Raw genomic sequence first — 21,296 nt, 5'->3', positions numbered from 1 at the left:
ATGCATACCCATCGAATCGAAAATGAATTTCACGCTTTGATGTGACGTGATATTATTGTACATACGTGAAAATCTGGTGTTTTTTTAACAGCGAGAACTCTGCCAGAACTCTGGGCGCACTGGGATACCCCCTGGTGGGGAGAGTGCTCCCACTGAAAATGTTGGTCAAATTAATTGTAATTCCCGCGGCGCTGGGCTGGGCCGTTCATACTCGTAGGCACACCGTGTGCGTGCGCCCGGTCGGTTGGTTAATGCGCATTCCCCCAGTTTGGGGATCGGGTTCCGGGGGTTGGGCTCCCAGGTCGGAGGGTGGATCGGTGGATGGGTGGATAGGTAGTTGGGTGGTTGGGTGGAAAGGTGCTGCTCTGGCGGCTGAGCTCTCTTTTCGGCTCTCGGTCGTCAGCTGGCGCCCGCTGCCAGCGAGCAGCTGCAGCTGAGGCTCAGTCAGCTTTCAGCTGAGCGGTTCAGTCGAGAAACGAGTTTCAAGCCGAACGGACGCTCTCGCTGCGCCGATTTCTCGCTGCGGTAGAAAAGTGGGGAAAGAATTCGCCGAGCTTTGTTTATTTACATACGTTACATGGCTTTTTAATTGGCTGCGCGAGTGTACGAGTTTTCGAGTGTGTGCAAAATAATTTGCCTTATTTTGTTCGCTTCTTTTTTTTTGGAATTTTTTTTTCTCGAAAGTGCCTTCCGAAAAAGTAACAAAAAAAAAGAAAGATAGAAAAGAGAGTGTGTGAGAGAGTGCTAACCTGGGTACAGGCATTATAGACCGATGCATGTGAACTGGCAGGAAATAGAGCGCCATTAAGCCAACAACAGCACATCACATATCACATCACATCACATCACTCCACATCAAAAGGCAGTTAGAACCATGGAAAGACGCGGCCCAAACAGATTTGCTAATTGAGGTCGTTGTCTAGGTAAGTTGTCAGTTTCTTCTGGTTTCCGTTTTGCAGCAGCTCTGAAAAATTCACTTACAAGCAGTGCAACACCAACAGAAATAATACTGCTAACTAACAACGATCTGCGATCGGCAGATAAAGCTCCAAAACGGTAAATTATGCCGGCGCGCTGGGGGCAAAAAACTCTCCTGGTCTGCAAAATTCACACGTTGCACAGTGGGGCAAAGGATGTGGAAAGCGGACTGTCTATACGCATATAATAATGATATATAAAAGGATCCTGGCTCAATAGAGTAAATAAAAAACTCTAAAAACTATGGAAAAATATAATTTTTTTTAACTTTTGAATTTACCACTACCGTGGTGGTCTAGTGTTTATAAATCTAATGAAATGTAATTTCAAGTTCAGTTAAATATTTTGATTTCTCGGGTAAAACCGCAGCACCTGGTTTCCCCTGAATTTGTTTTTCCCCGCCGTCTAGGAAATCGCACCGTCTTTAAGTGCGATTGCCCCAGGGTGGCCAGCAAAAAGCGGAAAATCAAAATGACAGATAGTCGGAGTTCGTCAGAAGAAAAAGCCACTGAGTCAGCAGTGAAAGCAGCGATTCGGATTGGATTGGATTGGATCGAAAGCTCTCTCGACTCCACTTCCTCGTCGCCGATGCTCGGCAATCTGAAGATCTTACGATCTGCGGAGTGAGAACCAGAATGCTGAGCCATTGGAGACGGGCTCTGATAATATAATTATCCAAACAGGCAGGCGGCCACATAACTGAGCGGCAATCAATGGTTTATGGCCATAATGATGCTGGCCCGATCGGCGATGAAAACCACAGCGGAAACGGCATTATCGCGGCTTTCAACTATCGATCAAAAAAGCAGGCAGCTATGTAAGGTCGAAGCACGGCGGCTAAATGCATATTAAGTAATTTCCAGCAAGTGAGAAACTCGAAAAAAGCCAGATAAAACGTAAATAGATACTTGTACGGCTCTATTTAGCGCATGTTTCCTTTTGGCAAACATTCGCAGCTTGTTTTTGTGTTTTTTGTTTTTGTGCTTTTGGTTCCGCTAAGGCAAATGGCAAGTGCAAAAATTTGTTGCGAAAATTGATTAACATCAAACTGGTTAGCTGGAGATGGATGCGATAGGAGCACCCTCCTCTATTTTCCCCCACTCGTAAACCCGCAAATTTATGAAATTGCTGGTCAAAAGTTTTTAATTGAATCTCACATAAAAAGTAAAAAACATAAAAGAGCAAAAATGGGGAAAAAATCAAATAAAAAGCAAGATAAACAAAAACGCGGCGACAAAGACAACAAATGGTGATCATGATGATTGGGACATGAAGCTCGAATCTGCCGACGATTTTGTTTTTTGTATTGTATTTATACATTTTTTGTTTTTTTTTTTTAATTTTAATGAACACATACATATGGCGTTTATTATTTGGCAACTTTTGCCCAAGACTTTTCCCTGAGAAACCAAGCTCGGCGATGAACTGATAAACTGGTTTTGCAGTTTATTGAATTTTATACAACATTTGCATCGCTCCAGCCGCCGAACAATAAACAATTTCAGTAAGAAAACAAAAGATCTCGAGCTCGTTGAGTTTGTCCAAGGTATTTGACTCACCGTAGAATTGTTCTCATTCTGATTCTGAATCTGATTCTCACCGACGCGCAAAAAGCTCGAGCAGTTCGAGATTGAAAACTGACAAACCCTCCCGAAAAAAGTGTCGGCCCAACACAACAGCTGCCTCGCAAGCAGCTTAAGTCCCCGGTTAGAATTCAAAATGCGAACAAAAGACGAACAAACAAAGTCTTGGGTTACCATTTGCTGAATGAATCTGCGCCTTATTTCCCTTCCGATTCGGATCACTCTCTTTATTTTCCCACTTGGGCCTCCTCCCCACCCCAAAAGTCCCCCGTTGGGCGCCATTACTTTATCTCGCTTTTTGTACCTGTCACTCTGCCGCGCGCTCCTCTCACTTTCGTTCGATTTTGGACAACCCGCAACTGCGTGATGAAGGGCCTTTCTAAATCTTTAATGGCCAGTCGCCATCGATGATCCCCTTTTACCTTTGATACTGGGAATTCTGTGTAATGCGTTGTGTACACAAAACTGCTACAAGCTGTGGAACAAATGCGGGAAAGATAATAGTACCGAAGGTTCATTGAGTTACCTCTTTGGTAATTTGATTTTGGTTAACAACCACTAGGTGAACAATATGTTTAAGATATTTAATGCATAGGTAAAACAAAAACACACGAAAATAAGAGCAATTTTATGGTAATTTTTTCTTGAGCTATCAAAAAGTTCCACCTCAGCTTTTCCCTTGGGATACGACGTTTGCTTAAAGACTTCCTCTATGATCTATAGCTATCATGTAATGCCTCTGCCAGGGGGTACTTGAACTTCCATTCTCCGTTCTCGATTCTCCATTCTCCAACTGACGCTCCGCTGGCGACGCTCACCGAACAATGGAGTTCTTGTTGCTGCTGGATTCTACTATTTTTGTTCTGGGCCCCCTTTCAGCCCGCTCCCTATGCATTGTCTATATAATCCATGGGGCACAAAGCCCATACATAGTAATTAGAATCATGCACGAGCATACCTTTGGCTGTCTGTATCTGTAACTTTGTAGCTGTGTGTTTATCCGGGGGTATGTGTTCAGAGTTCGCTGACTGTGACTTTAACCGTTGGCGTTTGCGCCGCAGTCGTTAATTTAGACTCCGGTAATTATGAACGACAGAAGCGGACCATTTCCCATTTGCCTCTGAAGCCATTCGACGCAAAGAATTTGATTCGGGATCGGAGATAGCTGAGTCCAGCTGGTCGTCAATGCTATTAATCACTGGAGTTGGTCAGTTGAAAATTCAATTTCGTGGCCACAAAAGTTGACAAATTAACGTCTTTTTAATTGCTCGTGCTGTTGCTTTGCTTGTGCTTGTGCCTTTGCTTTTGCTTTTTCCACGACGACAAAACATTCAACAAACAACAACACCAACAATGGCCAATTGTCATGAGGAGTCGTTGAACTCAAGAGCCCCAACAAGCAGAGTTTATTTGTCCCCCCTTCTGACCAAACATTGTTTTTTTTCGTTTTTTCTTGGTTTTATCCGTGTTTGTGTTAAAAGTCGGGGACATCGCAGTTATACAATAGATCAGCTGCTGATCCATCATTTTACTTCTCCATTAAATTGTGAAACGAAAGCTGCAGTTTTGCCTTTGGTAAAACAGAAACCAAAATAATGTATAAAATGAGCAGCATTTGACTGGGCATGACCTTGACAAGGGCAGCCGCTCAGCAAACGTGTTTGCTCTCTAAGCAAACCGGTATGCTCCCATCATCCCCTCCACTTGTCTCCTGCGAACCGCTGATATTTTAGACTTTGGTGATGCTTCACAGATTTCCCAACACAAAAATTGTCACACGAAAAATGGACGGGCAAGCAAGCTGATTTTTTACCACGTGCCAAAGGGGAGAACCGAAGCATGAGCCAAAAGCATGCTGGCACAGCAGACTTGCAACAGAGCATCCAAGCAAAGCTGAGCAACAGATGGAATGGAATTAAACACCCTCTTATGGGCGGGCATGCATGAATAAACAAATAAAGCTCAGTTAATAGCAATGCAAAGAGTAAGCCAAATGGGCAAAATTTGCTATTTTCCTTTAACGCTTTCAAATAATTATTGGCATTTTTGCCTTTTTACTTAGTGGTACATTACTTGAGTAAGCTATAAAATCTGTATGCGAGTTTGGAGGCTGTGGGAGTCAGCTTGGTAAATTGAACGCACATTAGGCCTAGCTAAATTTTAAGTGCAAACTGGCTATAATAGTGAACAGTTTATGAAAAAATATAAAAAAAAGGAATATATATTGTTCACAGATCATTGACCAAACAAATGAAACCGATCGCCAGGTGCAGCATTCCCAACTCTAAAGCTGGTTAGCTTTTCTTAATTCAGTGCTATTTTAGTGACCACAACTGTGTACATAGTACGTACTTATATGCTTGTCTAACAATTGCAATTCGTTTCTTGTCGCTTCTCGTTTTTCCTTTTCAATTGCAATTCGACTCAATTGTGCCGAGTACGAAAGCGTGAAAAACTCGACATATTCCAGCATTATTAATGGAGTTGACCGGCCACTGACCACCGGAGTGTATTGCTTTTTATTGGATTTATTGGACGTAGTGTTGGAGAAGCAGTTTTGAAATTAGCTCAAAACGGGGCTTTTTATTTGAACTTGAAATGCGTGGTAATAATGTGTCTTGCAGGTCGGGAGCCTCCAAATCACCGAACCGTAGTTTCTTTCGCTAGGCGGGACTTGCATAACTTAATTTTTACGTTTAGCCTTTGTTAACTTTGATTTGTGTTATTACTTAATTGCTTTGAACCTGAAAACTGCTGACGAAAATAAAATATAAAAACTGTTATTTATGGCGCGTCTTTATGCAAATCTTCAATGGCATTTACATATGATTTTGTGTAAATTCTCGTTTTCGCAGACGTATTTTTTGTTTTGTTCGGCTGAAAATGCAAAACACGCGCTGTCCAAAGAAATTAGGCAAAAAAAGCGTCCAGCTCCAGTTGACTTCATTGTCACCCAAAAAAGCGTGTTGACATTGAAAATGGCCAAAAGAAAAAGGGGCAACAAAAAACACACAAAAAAGAAAAGAAAGAGGAGAAGCCCAGAAAGCCGGAGAGTTGAAATGGGATCGCATTGGGGCAAGTGGGTCAGCATGAAATCCACGAATGTTGGGCAAGGGCCGCAGACACCCGAGAAGACTGAGAAGAAGACTGCCCAGAAGACGGAGCAGCCGACGAAGGCGAAGAAAGAGCAGCGGGTGGGAAGACGTGCGTGAAATACGCCCCAAATGCACAAACAGATTTAGCCATCTATTGCATAATCATAGCAAATATCGATACGTGATTTGGCTATATTATTTGAAATTTGTACATACGAGTACGAGTAGGGGGTAAATTTAAGAAACAGATAATATAAAAAAAAGTTTATTTTTTCTCAGTCAAGAACTTGCACGTAGAATTCTAATAGAACGACTGAATTCCACAAGTCTATACAAATTGTGTATATTTTATTAAGACCCCGCAACAGCGAGCATTATAAGAACTATTTGTAGAACTGTCAGTAACTTTTAAAAATGGTAATGCCATATGGAATGGGATTCACACATCATATACTGACTATACCCCTGCGAAACCGCCCCACAATCGATACCACATTTCGCCATCGGAGCACTCGCACATGCATACGAGTATTACTGATGGCAGACAGCGCCGATCGATTGAAATCCCATTGGGTTTAGCTAATGTCCAAAGCATGATGCCTGGGGAGGACGTGCCTCACATGAGCGAGAGACGCTCCCAAAACACACATTTCGATCATTGTATAATCTCGGAGTCGGAGACTCCAAGACTTGGACACTCGGCGATATCTTCAGCCGGGAGCTACGTGACATGACTGAGGCATCGGCGGGTCTAATCTTTTATATAAGTGCAGGCTGGAATTCCATTAGCCGAACTCCGAAAAGTGGCATAGCGAAAAACGAACCAGAGCTCAAATCAAGCGGCGCTTGCGTGCTGCAAGTGTTGCAAGTTGCAAGTGCTTCCTGCTCAGAGAAGGCATGCAACACGCATCCAGTTGGGAGCGGAGTGATCAGTGATCGGGGGGCCTTGGCCAACTTGTTTGGCCAGTATGCGAATCTAGAGAGAGAGACTTGTTGTCGATACTTTACACTGAGCGTAATCACTCTTTCAAATCGAGATCAAATTTGGGAGGATTCAGTTTGTTACTTCTTAATCCTTGGTACGAGTTAGAATGTACCAAGGCGTTTTGCAACACCCATATTTTCTCGTTTTCAGTAATAAGTTGCTTCTCGTATTTTCTCTCTGTGCACTGCTTTTCGGGGGGCAGAAAGTAAAATCCGCCACTTGCCACAGCTGTTTTTGGCCAGGTCTCGGCTTTTTTCGGCCAGGTCTGAAAGTCTAAGTGCCTTGGGTGCAGGTGACATACTTTTCTCGGCGGCCTGTCCTAAAATAATTTTACTTTTTCTTAGCCGCCAACTGGTTGGCTAACTACTTTCTCTGCCCTGATGGTGAATTTCTTGGCTGGTTTCTTGGCTGGATTTCTTGGCTGGATTTCTTGCCGGATTTCTCAGCGGATTTCTTGGCTGGTTTTCTATGGGGTCCATTTCAAGGTCAGCGACAGTCGTGTCCGTAGTTTCCCACCATCCAAAAGCTGTGATTTGCATTCACAATGAATCTTAATGCCAGCCAGATGATGGCCATTATCTGCACATGCAAATATATGGCTGACAGTTTTCGAGTCTCCGGCTCGAATCGAATCGAATCCGTTTCCAAGTCCGGGCAATGACATGCGCCTGGGTTTGTTCCCCCTTGGCTTTTTTTATACTTTGTACAGCTTTATGCGTACTTTGGCTTTTTGTTTGCGGAATCAGACTCCGAATCGCAACTGCATTCCAGGCGGTGTGAGCTCATCCATTTCGCGACTGGTCATCCGGCTTCTAGAGCGAATCAACAGGGTAATCGGATCCGATAGCCGCTGAAAGCGATCCAAAGGGGGTTAACAGGTACGCATGACTCCGGAACTGGGATATTCACAGAGAACAGATCATATAGTCGCCCGAAATGTGTAACATTCCTGCTTTAATAACTTTGCACGGAATTTGAAAATGGGTAATTATTGTTTGGAAAATATAATCGAGATGTATAAAGCCCTTTAATACAAGTGCAACATTTAGCTGGTTCCTTTTTGCGACACGTTCCATTAGCTTAGCATTTTTCTCATATTTGGCCAGGCCATGTTCACCCACTAATTGGTGGTTCGCGGTGGCACCTGGCCACCTAGTTACCCATTCAGCTGTCCAATTTCATTGATAAACATTTGCCCATTTGCCCCACCCTCCCAAACATACACACACACACACATATACATCATAGAAAGAGAGCAATAGAGAAATATCTTGAGCCAAGGTGAGCCACATTCGTTCGATTCAATTTCGATTGGTTCAATGCACCCCGCCTAGTGGTGCAGTGGTGCACTTTGTGGTGCAGACACTCTACTTCCAATGGCCAGCAGCCTTTCGGCGTCTGTCCACCAGGCTATGATCAATCGGCTCAAATGGCCAAAACGAAGTTAGCCGCATTTTTGTTGCTTCGCCTGGCAAACAGATGCAGATACTTGCACTTACGGATATACAGATTCAAGATACAGATACGTGGATGGCATGGGCGGCGATTGTTCAATTCGAGTGGCAACCGGTTGGATGCGACGTGCAATTAAAAAGCGCGACCAACCAAGGCAATCTAACCACAGTTGAACATCTTTAAGCCGGACCACAATATTCGAGTCCAAATTATGCGGAAAACTAAAGACCCTTGTACATATATGTTGGAAGAATGAATGACTTGACGAGAGGCAACATAAGCAAACCAGGCATATTGGCATTTCCCGTGCATATCTGTCAAAGGGTGCATCAATCTGCAGAGGCTCTACTGTGACACTAACTATAATAAGGTGAGGCGAGCTCATCTCTGTGTGGGACTAGATTGGAATGGATCATTTTGGATCGCGGATGGGTTTGGAGACCGTCGAATGGAGATGCCAGATTTCAAACTGCAGATGGGATTGGGCCGCGCACTTGTCGACGATTTCCTGTCATTAGTTTGGCTGCATGTCAAGGTTGTTCGGCAAGGCAAGCCCAGCAGCAGCAGCAACTCACCGTGACTATATGTAGCTGCAACATCAGGGGTGCAACCAGCAACACGCTGCATCTTGCGTCCGATGGTTGCAATTGTATCTGGCTGCCACAATGCAATTAAAGCGGTGCGTTAAACGTCTTTCAAATGAAATGCAAGCCAGTTATTACCCAAGTAAGAAAGCTGCTTAAACCGGAGAGAGAGAGAAGGAGAGAGAGACAGAGTGAGTGAGGGAGAGAGAAGAAAAAGTTGCTAGTCGGTAAGAGCGAGTAGCAAGTTGCAAGTGGCATGTTGCTGCTGGTGCAGCTGCATTTCATTTCGCTTCACTTTCTTCCAGGCAGCCGTTTTCCAGCTCGTTTGGCCAGTGGGCGGGGTTGGGGATTTGAAAAACCGGCATCCCCGTTTGCAATGTGGAAAATGCACTCCAACAAATTGTTGTTAGCAGCACTTGGTCTGCAATTGGTTGTGGATGTGTGGGGAGCTGGTGAGCATGTTGCTGCCTCTGTGGTTGCCAGTTGCAACACTCACCCAAACACCCAAAAAATAATCATAAAAAACCCGATCTTGACAGGTTGGTTGACTATGCACCGTTGCCGTTTATTGGGGGGCATTTTCAGTGCTCTGAAGTTCCGAAAAAACCACTATAAAACACTAGCAGGTGGTCAGAGCCACGAAAGGGTATCCATTTAATGGGGTATCTTAATGGGCCGGCCACCGCAATTGCTGAATGCTATTTGCCAAAAAAACAAACACTGAAACAGAAAAACTCCACATGCATACTACAATTCTTGACCTCCAGCACTGCAAGTACTTTTTACTACACTTTGATCACAGATAAGCATTATATCACGTTCTTATTGCTACTGACCCTAGTCAAAGTCCACAAAGTGGAGGAAATCGGGGCAAACAGCTGTAGAGGCGAGAGTTTATAGCTATAAATACCTCATAGATTAAACCATATAGACGACTCGTGTATTGTAGGGAGCGGGAAGCGGGGAGCGGGGAGCAGTGATAATGGTTATGCACATATGTAATACAAGATCGATCAACATGTGTAAGTGGATATCTCCTGTCGCACTCCACTCTGCGAATTTGAACACATGTGTACGCAAATGTCTGTCGCAGATTGAGCCACATTCAATTGTCCGGACGGCTGACTGCACTCGCAAACGCAATGGCGACCGTAATTGAATCAGCTGCTTGGATTGAAATCATCGCAAACGCATGCAACTGTCAGTTCGGCTAAAACTCCGTAGAGATCGAGTGCTTCGGGGGTATCCAGTCTGCCGTACTGCAGTTGACCCCATTCTGCGAACTAATGACTGACGTCAGAGTTGGAGTGCGAGTTGCTGCACAGAAAGAAGTGGAGCTCCAAAGCTCCATCGATTTGAAGGCTTACTTAAGGCAGCACCGCTGTGTTGCTTTGCCTCGTAGAGTCTTCATTTTGACTCCATCATGCCACAAACGATACACACAAATCTGAAGTACTAGGTGTTTTTCCCGGTGTAGGATACCCATAAAGCCACTAGGGCGCTGACAATTGCCTCTGGCATTGATTGAAGTCTAATTAAAGCGAGACATGCTAAAATAAGAACAACTGAAGAAAAAACTGAATACAAGGGCCACGGTTAACGGAGATTGTTGTGGCCCGGTATGTAGATCAACTCTTCTCTTAGCTATGCCGAGCATTTTCCATCCGCCTTTCCTGCCAAACAAAAACAGTGAAAAGGAGGCTTACTTTTCCGAGGCGTGCCACAAAATATGTATAGCCTATTTGCCACGAACAGATCTTTCGAGCCGTCCTGAAGCGAACCTCTGGCAACCAATGATCATAACTATTATTACGCTGATCATATGGTTTCCATTGTCGAATTTGCCATCGCGAAACTTGTTTACGACTCGTTCTCTCTGTGTTCTTCTTGCCGCTTTTCGGAATGAGTTTGTGCCACTTTTCGCAACAGCTACGAAAAAATGAGGCAAAGCTAAGAGAGAGAGAGAGAGAGAAGAAACAGCACAAGAATTCCCCAAATCGGGGTCACCAAGTACCAGACAGGAGGTCTTTGTCTGTTGGCCGGAGAAATGCCTCAATGATACGATGTGTTATTGCGCTATTGCTACACATATCGACATCTAAATAGTACACGACTGACAGCAACGCCCCCGTCTGCGAAGAAACCTTCACGACGACCGAAGACACGACTGTGTTAAGGTTGAGGTTATCACAGACCCCAAAACGTGCCCGTACAACTACAAATAGATGGAGATATAACAGCTACAAGTACAAGTACAAGTATACAGCGAGTGCCAGATGGTACGAGTAGTGTTTTCGACTGGTTAGTTTGGGTGTTCCAATGCTTTAGTGGCGCCCTCGAAAATGCTCCAGTCATATCAGGCGTCCGAAAAATACCAAATTTATTGGAATTCTTCGCGTACATTATCGTGGCTTCCGATAATGCAGAACCGCTAATATGCGAGTCAAACAGGCCTTAAGTGATCAAGATAGGGTCGGTCTAGAAGGGAAGCCATGCGAGATGGATGCGATAGCAGGTGGGGCCTTACTGGAATCGGACTTATACTAGCCAAGCCAGTCGATCGTTTGCTGTTTAATCAATTCCCAGAACAGATCGAAACATTTTTGATCAAAACCAAGTATTCAATATCGATGTTTGTATATACAGAATCCTAATGATTTCTATGCAGATTCGATTTTTAAGCGAACTGAAATCTATGAGTTTTAATTTCTGAGATGCACTTAATTAAATCGCAAAGCAAAGAAGGTGGAACACACCCTATAGCTAGTCTTTCGGAATGTCCATTTATGGTGGTTCAGATACGTATGATGTCATCAGAAAGGTAGTGTGCGTGTGCGTTTAGGTGAGGCTTCCTTCCTCTTTTTTTCTTCTAATTTCTTGGCTATGGGCCGAAAATGGTCACGCATGTCGACGTCGCCACTCCTGGCAGAGGAAAGCGTTGGTGGCGCTTGTTGTTCTTCTACATTTTTAGCACAAGGAGCGCCACCTCTTAAAAACTAAGAGAAGGTGGTCTGACTCCCACGCGTTATAGTAATAGTTAACTGCGATTGAAGGTCGTCAATCAGAACGCGAGACTTGCGCAATTCTGTCGGCGCTGCAGTCGGCGCAGCTCATCATCATTGACTTATGCAACGCACATAGCTAAAAGCTTTAGTTCAGTTGGCCCAAGAGCGGCGACAAGTGAAGATACAGAAACGCAGAGCAACAGATTCCAGATACCAAAGTGAAGTACAAGTCCAGCCAAAGCATACGCCAAGAACCCACGAGTTCCTCAAAAAACCACTTTTGAAAAATTGATCCATTGGCTTCGTATTCTAATTCTACCCAAAAGTCTTCAACAAACGTAACTTTCAGAGTTTTTTCACAGAAGAAACTGAAACTACAGCTCACTATCAATGAAGACAAAGTTTCAAGAATAAACTGCCAAAAAAAAACAAAATTCCAATTAGAAACATCGAAAAAAGAATCTCCAATCAGAGAACTTTACAAATATTTCGCATGCATTTTTGGTTACACTGTTGTGCTCTATCGTTTGGCATGGTCTGATAAGATAAAGCAGCAGCGGACGAGAGAGAGTTACCGTTGTTTTATTATTGCCACTATTATTGTGGTCTCTTGCTTGTGTGTGTAGAGTGTGTGGTGTTCTTCACGTGTGTGCGTGCTTTTGTGTTCTATGCATAATTTGCTCGTTTTTGTTTTCAGTTTTGTTAACGTCGTCGTCCGCGCCGCCTCGTCTAGAAAGAGAGAGAAAGCCAAATCGAAAAACACCGAAGCCGCAGTTAGTACGCAATTTTTTGTTGTTTTTCAAGTTCACCTTAATAGCTGATTCTATAGTGCGTGCATTAATTTATGTCTGTTTATGACAACGTGCAATTTGTCGAACAACAAACACTGCTCTCATGTATGCACATACATATCTAAGTACATATGTACACATGTGCGGTTAGTGAGGAGCAAAAGAAAGCTACGAATGGAATTGAAAGTGCAAAGTGCGAGGAGTGATTCGTCACGAACATTGGGGTCCTGACTAACCTAACCTATCCTGCGAAACAATGTTAAACAACCTTTATACCGCACAATAAACAAAGTGCGGTTTAAATAATGCCCAGCAGTCACCATTAAAGCATTAAAGAACGGGAACCGCTACAAAGAACTTCCAATCAGATATTGGATCCAGGCCATGTTCTTCATGAGTTTAGCACTTGAGCCGCTGCTATTGTTTTGAACACAGCTGTACGCGCTTGCCACTTACAAAACAGTTGCTACATTGTTATCTTTGTAAAATGAACGGAAAACTTGCCGTAAGCCAAGCGTCGGGCGATTTGTTTTCAATTAGCCGGGCAAGTTGGGTTTCAGTTTCAGGCGGCAGAACCGCAAGAACCTGGCTTAAAGTGCGGAAAATAGTCGGCCTATCGATTTTTACTAACTCACTTCTTCTTCTTCTTCTTCTGATGGTTCGCCATCCCGGCTGCCTCATTCATATTTAAACTTATTCGAACCCGTTGCCTTCTTTGGACTCGCCATCCATTACCATTTCTTTCTTTGGTGTCTTTCAGCAATATTATGCCATCGATTCTAATTATTCATTATCTCTATTGGGGTTTTGTTGATTGATTCTCCCGACGTGATTTGTTTTTTTCACATTTAGTATCGTAATTAAAATAATACGCCTTCCTTTAAATGAAGGCTATATAGGGTATATTGGTTCTACCAAGAGTTTGTTATCTGCAGTATAGCTTGCACGCTCTGTTGGGTAGTGCAAAGTGCCAATGGATTACCCAAGCGAATTTCAGAGGTACAGGTGACATCTCCTGAGTCATTCGATATATTGCACTGGTACGTGATAGCTGGCATGTACTGTACTGTATGGCATATGGCATATGGCTGAGACCCCGAGGATCGCACATTGCAGACCGTAGCGGCCTAATCAAGTGGCTCAAATTGCCGCACAAATTGAAATAGATAATGGCCGGCAAGTGACAGTGGCGACATAACGACGACGACTACGACTTAGCATATTCGGGATTAGTCATGCGTATCACTAGGCTGATAACTCACAACAAACCAAACAAGCGACCAGATAAAGTTGTCGCAAAACAGGCGAACGAACAGTGACTCGAGAAAGTCATTCGGCAGGTGTTTCTGGCTCTAGCGACTCACCAGTCCAAGGAAATTAGCATAGCCGTCTAGCTGGATGGGTCATGATTATAGAAAAACAATGATGAGCACCAATAAAAAATTCCCTCACGTCCGTTGCCCGCCATGATATCATCGCCTAACTTTGGATCAACCTCAGTCGAACCGCTGAATGCAATGCCGAACTTCAATGTCAGTGTCATCCGTTGAACGGCGAAAATGATTCGCAGTCGAAAGATCTCTATATTTAAGCCCATGATGGAGCGATCCCCCGACATTCCGGCATTCCTATGGACAGACACTCCGACATTCCGGCACTTTCAATAATCACATCCGAAGCCACAGAGCCGGGCCATTAATCATCCCCTATTTGCACTTCTGATTCGGCTTATTTAAACATGGAGCGGTACTTGGGCCGCCAAAACGAAAATGCCTCCATTTATTCGGGCACATGTGTAACGGTAGAAAGTTGCCAATTCGAAGAGTACACATAACGGACAGAAGAATCGAATCAGTCTTTTAAAATGGCAAAAGACACAAGTCGTGAAATTAGCATGCGACTATGGGATGGGAGTCGTAGTTTCTGCCTGGGTTATCCAATGTATGTAGAACCATAATAAAGACCCAAATGGCCAGACTTTTTAATGGGTTCCATTCAGAACTTGAACAAAGGATCTCAAGTGGGCTGCTAGCCGTAAAGATTCAAATAGCGACTCTCGATGGGAACACTTAAAAATATATACCAATTAAGATATGCACAGCTCCATTTGTGCTTTGGCTCGTCAATATCGTTTGCCAAAGATGTTTCCTTAATTGAGGGGCTGTTCAACACGAAATAAACTCAAAACTCTCGCCTGGGGATTCTCGTTTTCAAAGCCAAAGATATGGGAGCTAAGGTCGCCATGTCGCCGATCAATCAAGTTCACACAGCGATCTGAGTTCGCCAAGTTTCGGAGACCTTGTTTCGGAACGATTGAGTTGATAAACGCCGGAATGGGAATTGCTCTGACTCGATCGTACTTCACGTTATATGGCATATCACTCGTTGTTTGTCTGTAAACTGGGCTACTCGTGTGAGAGAAGTGGAAATCGATAGAGGTTACTTAACCATCTCCAATCCCAAACACACGAAGCCAACGTGCCAAAGCAAACAGTTCAATTACGTCGGATTGTTCAGCTGCAGTTGGCAGTTGCCAGTTGCCAGTTCCAGTTGGCTCTGATTCACCGCTATTCAAATGCTATATGCCATATACTATACTAGGCAATATGTTTAGATAGCCGAGAGCTTATAAATGGCCATAAATTTAAGCGCCTTTGTAAAGATACGCGCATATCCCGGCATATTATGGCAATAGGCAAAGTATAAAGTTCACGTTCACGATCGCGTACCATCCGCAATCCGAGAGCAAATTAATTTTTATTTCAATTAGCCGGTTCACAAAGGCCCCCAAACACTTAACGCCATTAGGCAGGCTCATTATTTTTGGCAACACCACACAGCCATGTTTATGGAACGTGATGATTTAAGGCAAAAACCAAAATAAAAAACATTTTTCATCGTCGCCCCACGATAGCTGCGGAATTTATACTTACTCATGTCTATTTCAAGGGGAACTTTAGTGACTGACTATAAAACCGCTTGGGTTAAAACAAAAACAACGACGCATTGATAACCCGAAGCGTTGGTAAACGGAACGGGGAAATACCTATTGGCAAGACATATGTATGAACACATACGCCTATTCAAATGAATGAACATAAATATCTATGAAAATAGTGTTTACAAGCTCAGTAAGGGGTATCAATACGTTCAGCCGATTTAATGGGCATCGAAGTGACGACTTCATGTTGGGTTTAATATCTAATTAGGCTGCCTAATGGCCGGGCTAATTAGTCGGGGCTGCTCACCAAAAACCAAACACAAATCGATTGGCTACAGCCAATCACGAATGTACACAGTACGGCTCATTACCATAAGTCCATTGAGGATGTAGCGATGCCTTACATTGAGCACTTTTTCGCGTTTGAGGGATCCCTTGTAATTTCCGTAAATAATGTTAATAACTTCACCTTTGCTTTATAAGTGGGCTGTACAATGCACATATAACCGAGTTCAATTATCATCATTTAGTTCCATTAAATCTGTTTTATTTGTCGTTCAGAAGGTTATTTACTGAATTGATTTCCCAATTACGAGCAACTATGCACTTCCTGTGGGAACTGCTTGCGATCAACCTTATAGGTTTGTTACTTGCTGTATGCCTAATTAAATTGTAAGTTCAACTCTAAGCAGAGAAAACAATAATGTTTGCTTTTAATTTCTAAAATATTTCGGTATCAACCATGCTTATATAATATACCTCCTGTGCTGAGAGAACTTCCAGCCTATACAAATAGAATCTAAATGATCGCTGCTTACACACATATATTTTTCTCAGTGCACGAACAATGGAACAAGTTGGTGCTGCAACAATTGCCCGTAATTTGCATGGTCTTGCACTCACACTGCCGCACACCTAACTATGTCATTAGAACTCACTACTGAGTGAACAGTGCCACGCCCCCTGGCTGCCCCTTGTTCCATTTCGCCCATATGTGTGTGCGCATACGTGTGTACACACACAAGTGCAATATCGCCTTCGCGATATGCATTGTGTGCAAATGAATCGCACGCGACAAAAAACGCCCGCGAGTCGCGCGCTTCTCAATGCCGCCGACGATTTCGATTTTCTTGGGCTTATCGCTAGCTATTTTGTATTTATATTTGTGTGTAGGTGTTGGCCATTAAACAAGCTGGCCGACAATTAAGCAGTAAGCCAGGCGAAAAAGGCAAATAGCAGGCGGGGAAAAATGAACTATCAATTCAGATACGTCGGGACACTAAATCCATTCAGTCGACTTTGGAACATACTTTGGAAATCAAAATTTTTGTTTTTTGGGAAGCTCAGAAAAAAAAGTAATTTCGTTTGGCACAGCGTATTATAGATGTGTTCCTCACTGGAGTATAACGCGTATGTGGCTTGAATGTGGCATTGATAAGGAGCCAGAGGAATGGCCCACCTCCCCCTCCATCATCCTTATCAGCCAAAAACCGATAAGACCGAGCGTCTTTTGTAATCGGACCGCTTCTGACTCGCTTTCTTGCCTTTTTCCACTTTCAGATTTTGCAGCGCACAAATCGCACGCCACGAATATTACGAAATTAGATCGAAATTCTAAAGCAACCGTCTAGTTAAACAAATTAAGACACCTTTGGACAGGAAACCAAAAGCGGAAGTCGGTGAAGGAGGAAGAAGAGGGAAACGAGTGAGAGAGAGAGGGTGAGACACTAACGAAGCCACGCCCACAACATGAGCAGCATGAAGGGCGGCTTCTCCACACTGAACCGCTGGTTTGGCCGAAAAAAGGGTAAGTGACCAAAAAGTAACAGCAAGATTTTGAAACATGCTTGATCTTAAGAATCGCTTTAAAACACCATCTCAATTGTTTGTCTTTCAGACAAATCCGGCACTGGCAACTCCTCCATTGGCAAGTTGTCCAAGTCGTCGACGCAGCTCCATCATTTGTCCACGGACACGGACATAAACGAGACTAGTCAATTGGAGTACAACCGGATAACCCCGGTGCCCGCGGCCACTAGCAATGCGCCCTTTGAACAGACCTTCCGCATCACCGTCCTGCTGCCGAAGGATCAGCTCTTCGTGGCCCGATTGGGAGCCAGAGTTCCACTGAGCAAGCTCTTGTCCCTCGTCTGCGACAACAAGCAACTGGATGCGGACAAGTACGAGTTTCGCAGTCCAGGTATGTGGATCTAAAGCTTTACGAAGGATTTCCTATATAAAACTACATTTCTTCCTTCACCTTTCAGTGGATGCTAGTCAGGTGTACAGCTGCGAATCGACGATCGGAACAGTGGGTCTCTCGGAGATCCGACTGTGCCACAAGTCGGAGTCCTATGACAACTTCAATCCGGACGTGATGCACAAATTCCAGCGCACCGGAGTCGCTCGAGACTCGTTGAGCAGCAGCTCGGACTTCAGTAGCAGCCGGAACTCAAAGGTCACGGCCAAAACGCCGAGTCCGTACAGTTCCAGCAACTCACTGAACTCCATGGACTCCACGGGAATGAACTACACTCGTACCCCGGTGGTGGTGCCACCAGCAAAGGTACTAGCACCGCCGCCCCGCAAAAAGCGAGCCGCTCCACGGCCGCCAAGCCAGGTTTGCATTCCAGAGCAGTCTGTTCCGGATATTCCGCTTGCTAGCTCGAAAAGCGAACCCGCTTATGCGGTAATTGTGAAGCGTCCCCAGCTCTGCATGTCCACGCCCAACCTTTCCGGTCCCTTGGAGTTGGACTGCAATGGGAACGGCTCAAAGTCGCCGGATGAAGACTCAACGGATGGCCATTATGCTACACTGGATCTGAAACCTCCGATTGCTGGCGGTCCGGAACCAACGCCCCGAAAGCGATTGCTGCAGATCAAAAAGAAAACGGCACCGGCTCCACCGCCGGACTTTCAAAGTGGGGGAGACAGTATATCACTGGCCTCACTACCGGAACCGGTCACACCTACCCCGAATATTCCGCAACCAGCGCCTAGGATAACCACTCCCTTGCCCATTGCCCCGACAGCCAATCCTCCACTTCCCCAAGTAAATGGCATTGGCAATGGCAACGGATCACCGAATGGAAACGTGTCCAAAGTCCTTCTGAATAGAACGCCCACTCCAGAGCCCCGATCCCTGGGCAGTGCCACAGAGGATGATGACAACGATACGGCTTCAAAGCAAGCAGATTCGGGAATCGGAGAGCCAGCGCCATCGCCTTCCGTCTCTCCCGAACCAGAGGCGGAAAAATCGCAGCAGGAATCGAGTTCCGAGGACGATGAGGCAATCAAGGTGTACAATTTCAAGCTGTGCCAGACATCCAAGAAACCTGAACCACCGGCAGCCACTTTGGCGGAATTGGCAGCTCTGACCGCCCAGGATATCGAGGAGGAGGACAATCACGTGGATCAGCCAGCGAGCATAACAAATGGAAATCTGGCCACTCCCAATAGCGAAACATCGCTCACCTCGTGGAACTACTCGGTTCCCATCTCTCCTCCTCCCGACTTCTCCGATCAGCAAATGCAGAAACGCAATGCTGGTTCGGTGAGTCCTGGCTCGCCGCTAGACGAGATCGTGGATGAACTGGCCACTATAATCAACCAACAGCGTCTGGATACGTTGATAAAGAAACAACCCGATCCCCAACTGGCTGAAATCGAATCGGCCAAACCAAATCGATTGGCTAACTTCAGCATAACTACGGCGAAAACTACGACGAGGATTGGACGAGCTGACTCCTTTCAGGCAGGCGCCTCAGGCGGAGAGACAGAGGAAGCCTCATCCGGAAGAGCTCTAAGTCATCGCAGCGCTTCTCACGTCTCCTTAAACAAGCTGGAGCAGAATGGCATTGGTTTGGGTCAGAGGCGCTCCTCTAGTGAGTTGAGCATTGGTGAATCACCTTCATTGCAAAGTCCAGAGGTCATCAAGACCATTCTGAACTCTAGAAAGAACAGTTTGGCCGAAAGTGGAGGCAGTGCATCTACGCCTGTTACAGAGCAACCAAAGATCATTAAACAGCTGGAGAGCCTGGCCAAAGAACAATCATCAGTGGATGGAGTAAAAGACATGAGTTCCTCTCGTTCTGATGCTTCGCAACAGTCACCTACGTCTGTCCCGAAAAAGTCGAATTGTGAAGTTGAGAAACCCACATCTCCGGCTTTCGAAGCTGTGCAGGAACCTTATCCGTCTTCTCCTGTACTGCAGAAGTCATCTCCTGCCGTACAAGAGCTAAGAACTTCTCCAGTTGAAAGGCCATCGTTACCTCCAGCTGTGAAACCTGTCGAGAAGCAAGCTGTTTCGTTGCATCAAAAGGAGATAGTTGTACAGAAAGAATCGCCGCCACCTGTGGCCATGAAGGCGTCATCTGTTATTGTGCTGATGTCTCCGCCAGCTGTCAAGAAGGTCCCAAAGCCATTCACAAAAGTAGTCAAGGAGGAATCCTCAGGCAATGAGAGTTCCAAATCCACGATAACTCCTCCAAATACCCCAGCCACTCCAGTCAGTCCGGTTAATTTACGAAACCCCAATAGCACCGTAGCGGAAATTGAACCAAGTCAGCGGAATGAACCAGCTCCGAGCTCCAAACCTCTGCCAACCACATATCGGTATTCCGGACCACCGAGCATTAATTTCGCCACTTGGAGCGAGCGACCCAAATCCACTGTGGCCATTAAGAACGAAGGTGACTACATTTTTGGCGGGGCAGGGAAGTCGCAACAGGTGACTTCACCGCCTGCCAAGTTCACCATCGGAGTGGCTTCACCCACTTTGAGGATGGGCATTTCGCAGAGAAAGGAGTACCATGTTCCCATTACGGTTAAGCCACTGAAAGATGAGATTTTAGAAAATCAACAGCAGGAAAAGCAGGATAAGCCGGAGGTCCAGGAGCTAAAGGATCAAGACATCGAAAGGGAAACCGTTTCAGTTAAAGTAGGGCCTAAACCACCGGCAAAGCCTGTAGGAAAACGTATAGAAAAACCACTGGATCAGGCTCAAAACTCCCTTCAAAACCATTCCTCTACATTGCCGCGTCCAGCAAAAACCAATCGATTCACTCTACCCGCTGCCCAAAACAACCAAATGGTCTCCAACTTGGCCATGAACTCCCTTCCACGCCCTCTTTCCAGTTTGGAGAGGAACAGACCAGTGGAAGCCAATCCTGCACCAGCGCCCTTTGGCCAGAGTACTCTACGCCGCACAGGCTTCAAGGAACGCATGTTGGCCAAGGAGCAGCAGGAACAGGAGCAGGCCTTGAGCATAGGGGTGTCCGTGAACGAAAGCATTCCTTCTTCAGCTATCACGGCCAAGTCCCCGCCAGAAAGCAAACCAGCACCGCCGTCGAAAAGTGAGAACGTCGCTCTGAAGTCCACCAAAGTGGAGCTGAAACTCCAGGAGCCGGAATCTAAGCCGGTGAGCCTGCAGGTCAAACTCAAGCCCATTGCCCAGCCAGCGGCCACACCCTCTCCTCCGCCGCCGCCTCCGGCTGTAAAGCCCGTGAAAACCAACGGCGGACGCAGCGGTCCCACCGCGCCTGATCCCCGCTTCCAACTGTTGGACGCAATACGGAACTTCAAACGCGAGGACCTCAAACGATCCTAAGTTTTTGAAAATGTACTGAGGAGAGTCGGGCAAAGATCATAGAAGCAGCGCACAAGTTATATATTTTTTAAACCGTTAACAGTACATTTTGTGTTGATTTTGTAAATAATTTCGATAATGCCAAGATTTAGTAAAACTTATTTTCACCTCATCCCCGTGCTTTTAAAGTGCGCCCTCCCCCCCCGCATTTTTTTTTAACTAATCTTAGTTTTTGTTATGAACTATCTAGTTTTTTAAAAGTTTGTTTTAGTCATTAGGTCACAAGAGAACC

The 21,296-nt window shown here is 45.1% G+C and overlaps 1 protein-coding gene across 3 annotated transcripts; it reads left to right on the top strand.

The window, feature by feature from the left end:
- The first annotated feature begins 432 nt into the window (after positions 1-432).
- LOC6724957 (nucleolar protein dao-5) lies at positions 433-21,176 on the top strand. 3 transcript variants are annotated; one of them, XM_039296584.2, is made up of 4 exons: positions 433-923; positions 16,978-17,224; positions 17,315-17,617; positions 17,685-21,176. In XM_039296584.2, the coding sequence occupies exons 2-4, from the start codon at positions 17,167-17,169 to the stop codon at positions 21,023-21,025; spliced, it is 3,702 nt and encodes a 1,233-aa protein (XP_039152518.1). In that variant the 5' UTR covers positions 433-923; positions 16,978-17,166; the 3' UTR covers positions 21,026-21,176. The 3 variants fall into 3 exon arrangements, with proteins under 3 accessions (XP_039152518.1, XP_039152519.1, XP_039152517.1); XM_039296585.1 differs by lacking the exon at positions 433-923 and adding an exon at positions 12,383-12,458; XM_039296583.2 differs by lacking the exon at positions 433-923 and adding an exon at positions 16,669-16,827.
- Positions 21,177-21,296: the final 120 nt, after the last annotated feature.

This window comes from Drosophila simulans, chromosome X (genome assembly GCF_016746395.2).
Source record: "Drosophila simulans strain w501 chromosome X, Prin_Dsim_3.1, whole genome shotgun sequence".
Lineage (NCBI taxonomy): Eukaryota > Metazoa > Arthropoda > Insecta > Diptera > Drosophilidae > Drosophila > Drosophila simulans.
Note: the sequence above shows the minus strand (reverse complement) of the source record. Positions and strands in the feature narration are given on the sequence as shown.

Coding starts and splice junctions, on each gene's coding strand:
- LOC6724957 (XM_039296584.2), top strand. CDS start 17,167: ATGAGCAGCATGAAGGGCGGCTTCTCCACACTGAACCGCTGGTTTGGC. Junction 17,225..17,314: donor CTGGTTTGGCCGAAAAAAGG/GTAAGTGACCAA, acceptor TTTGTCTTTCAG/ACAAATCCGGCACTGGCAAC. Junction 17,618..17,684: donor GTACGAGTTTCGCAGTCCAG/GTATGTGGATCT, acceptor TTCACCTTTCAG/TGGATGCTAGTCAGGTGTAC.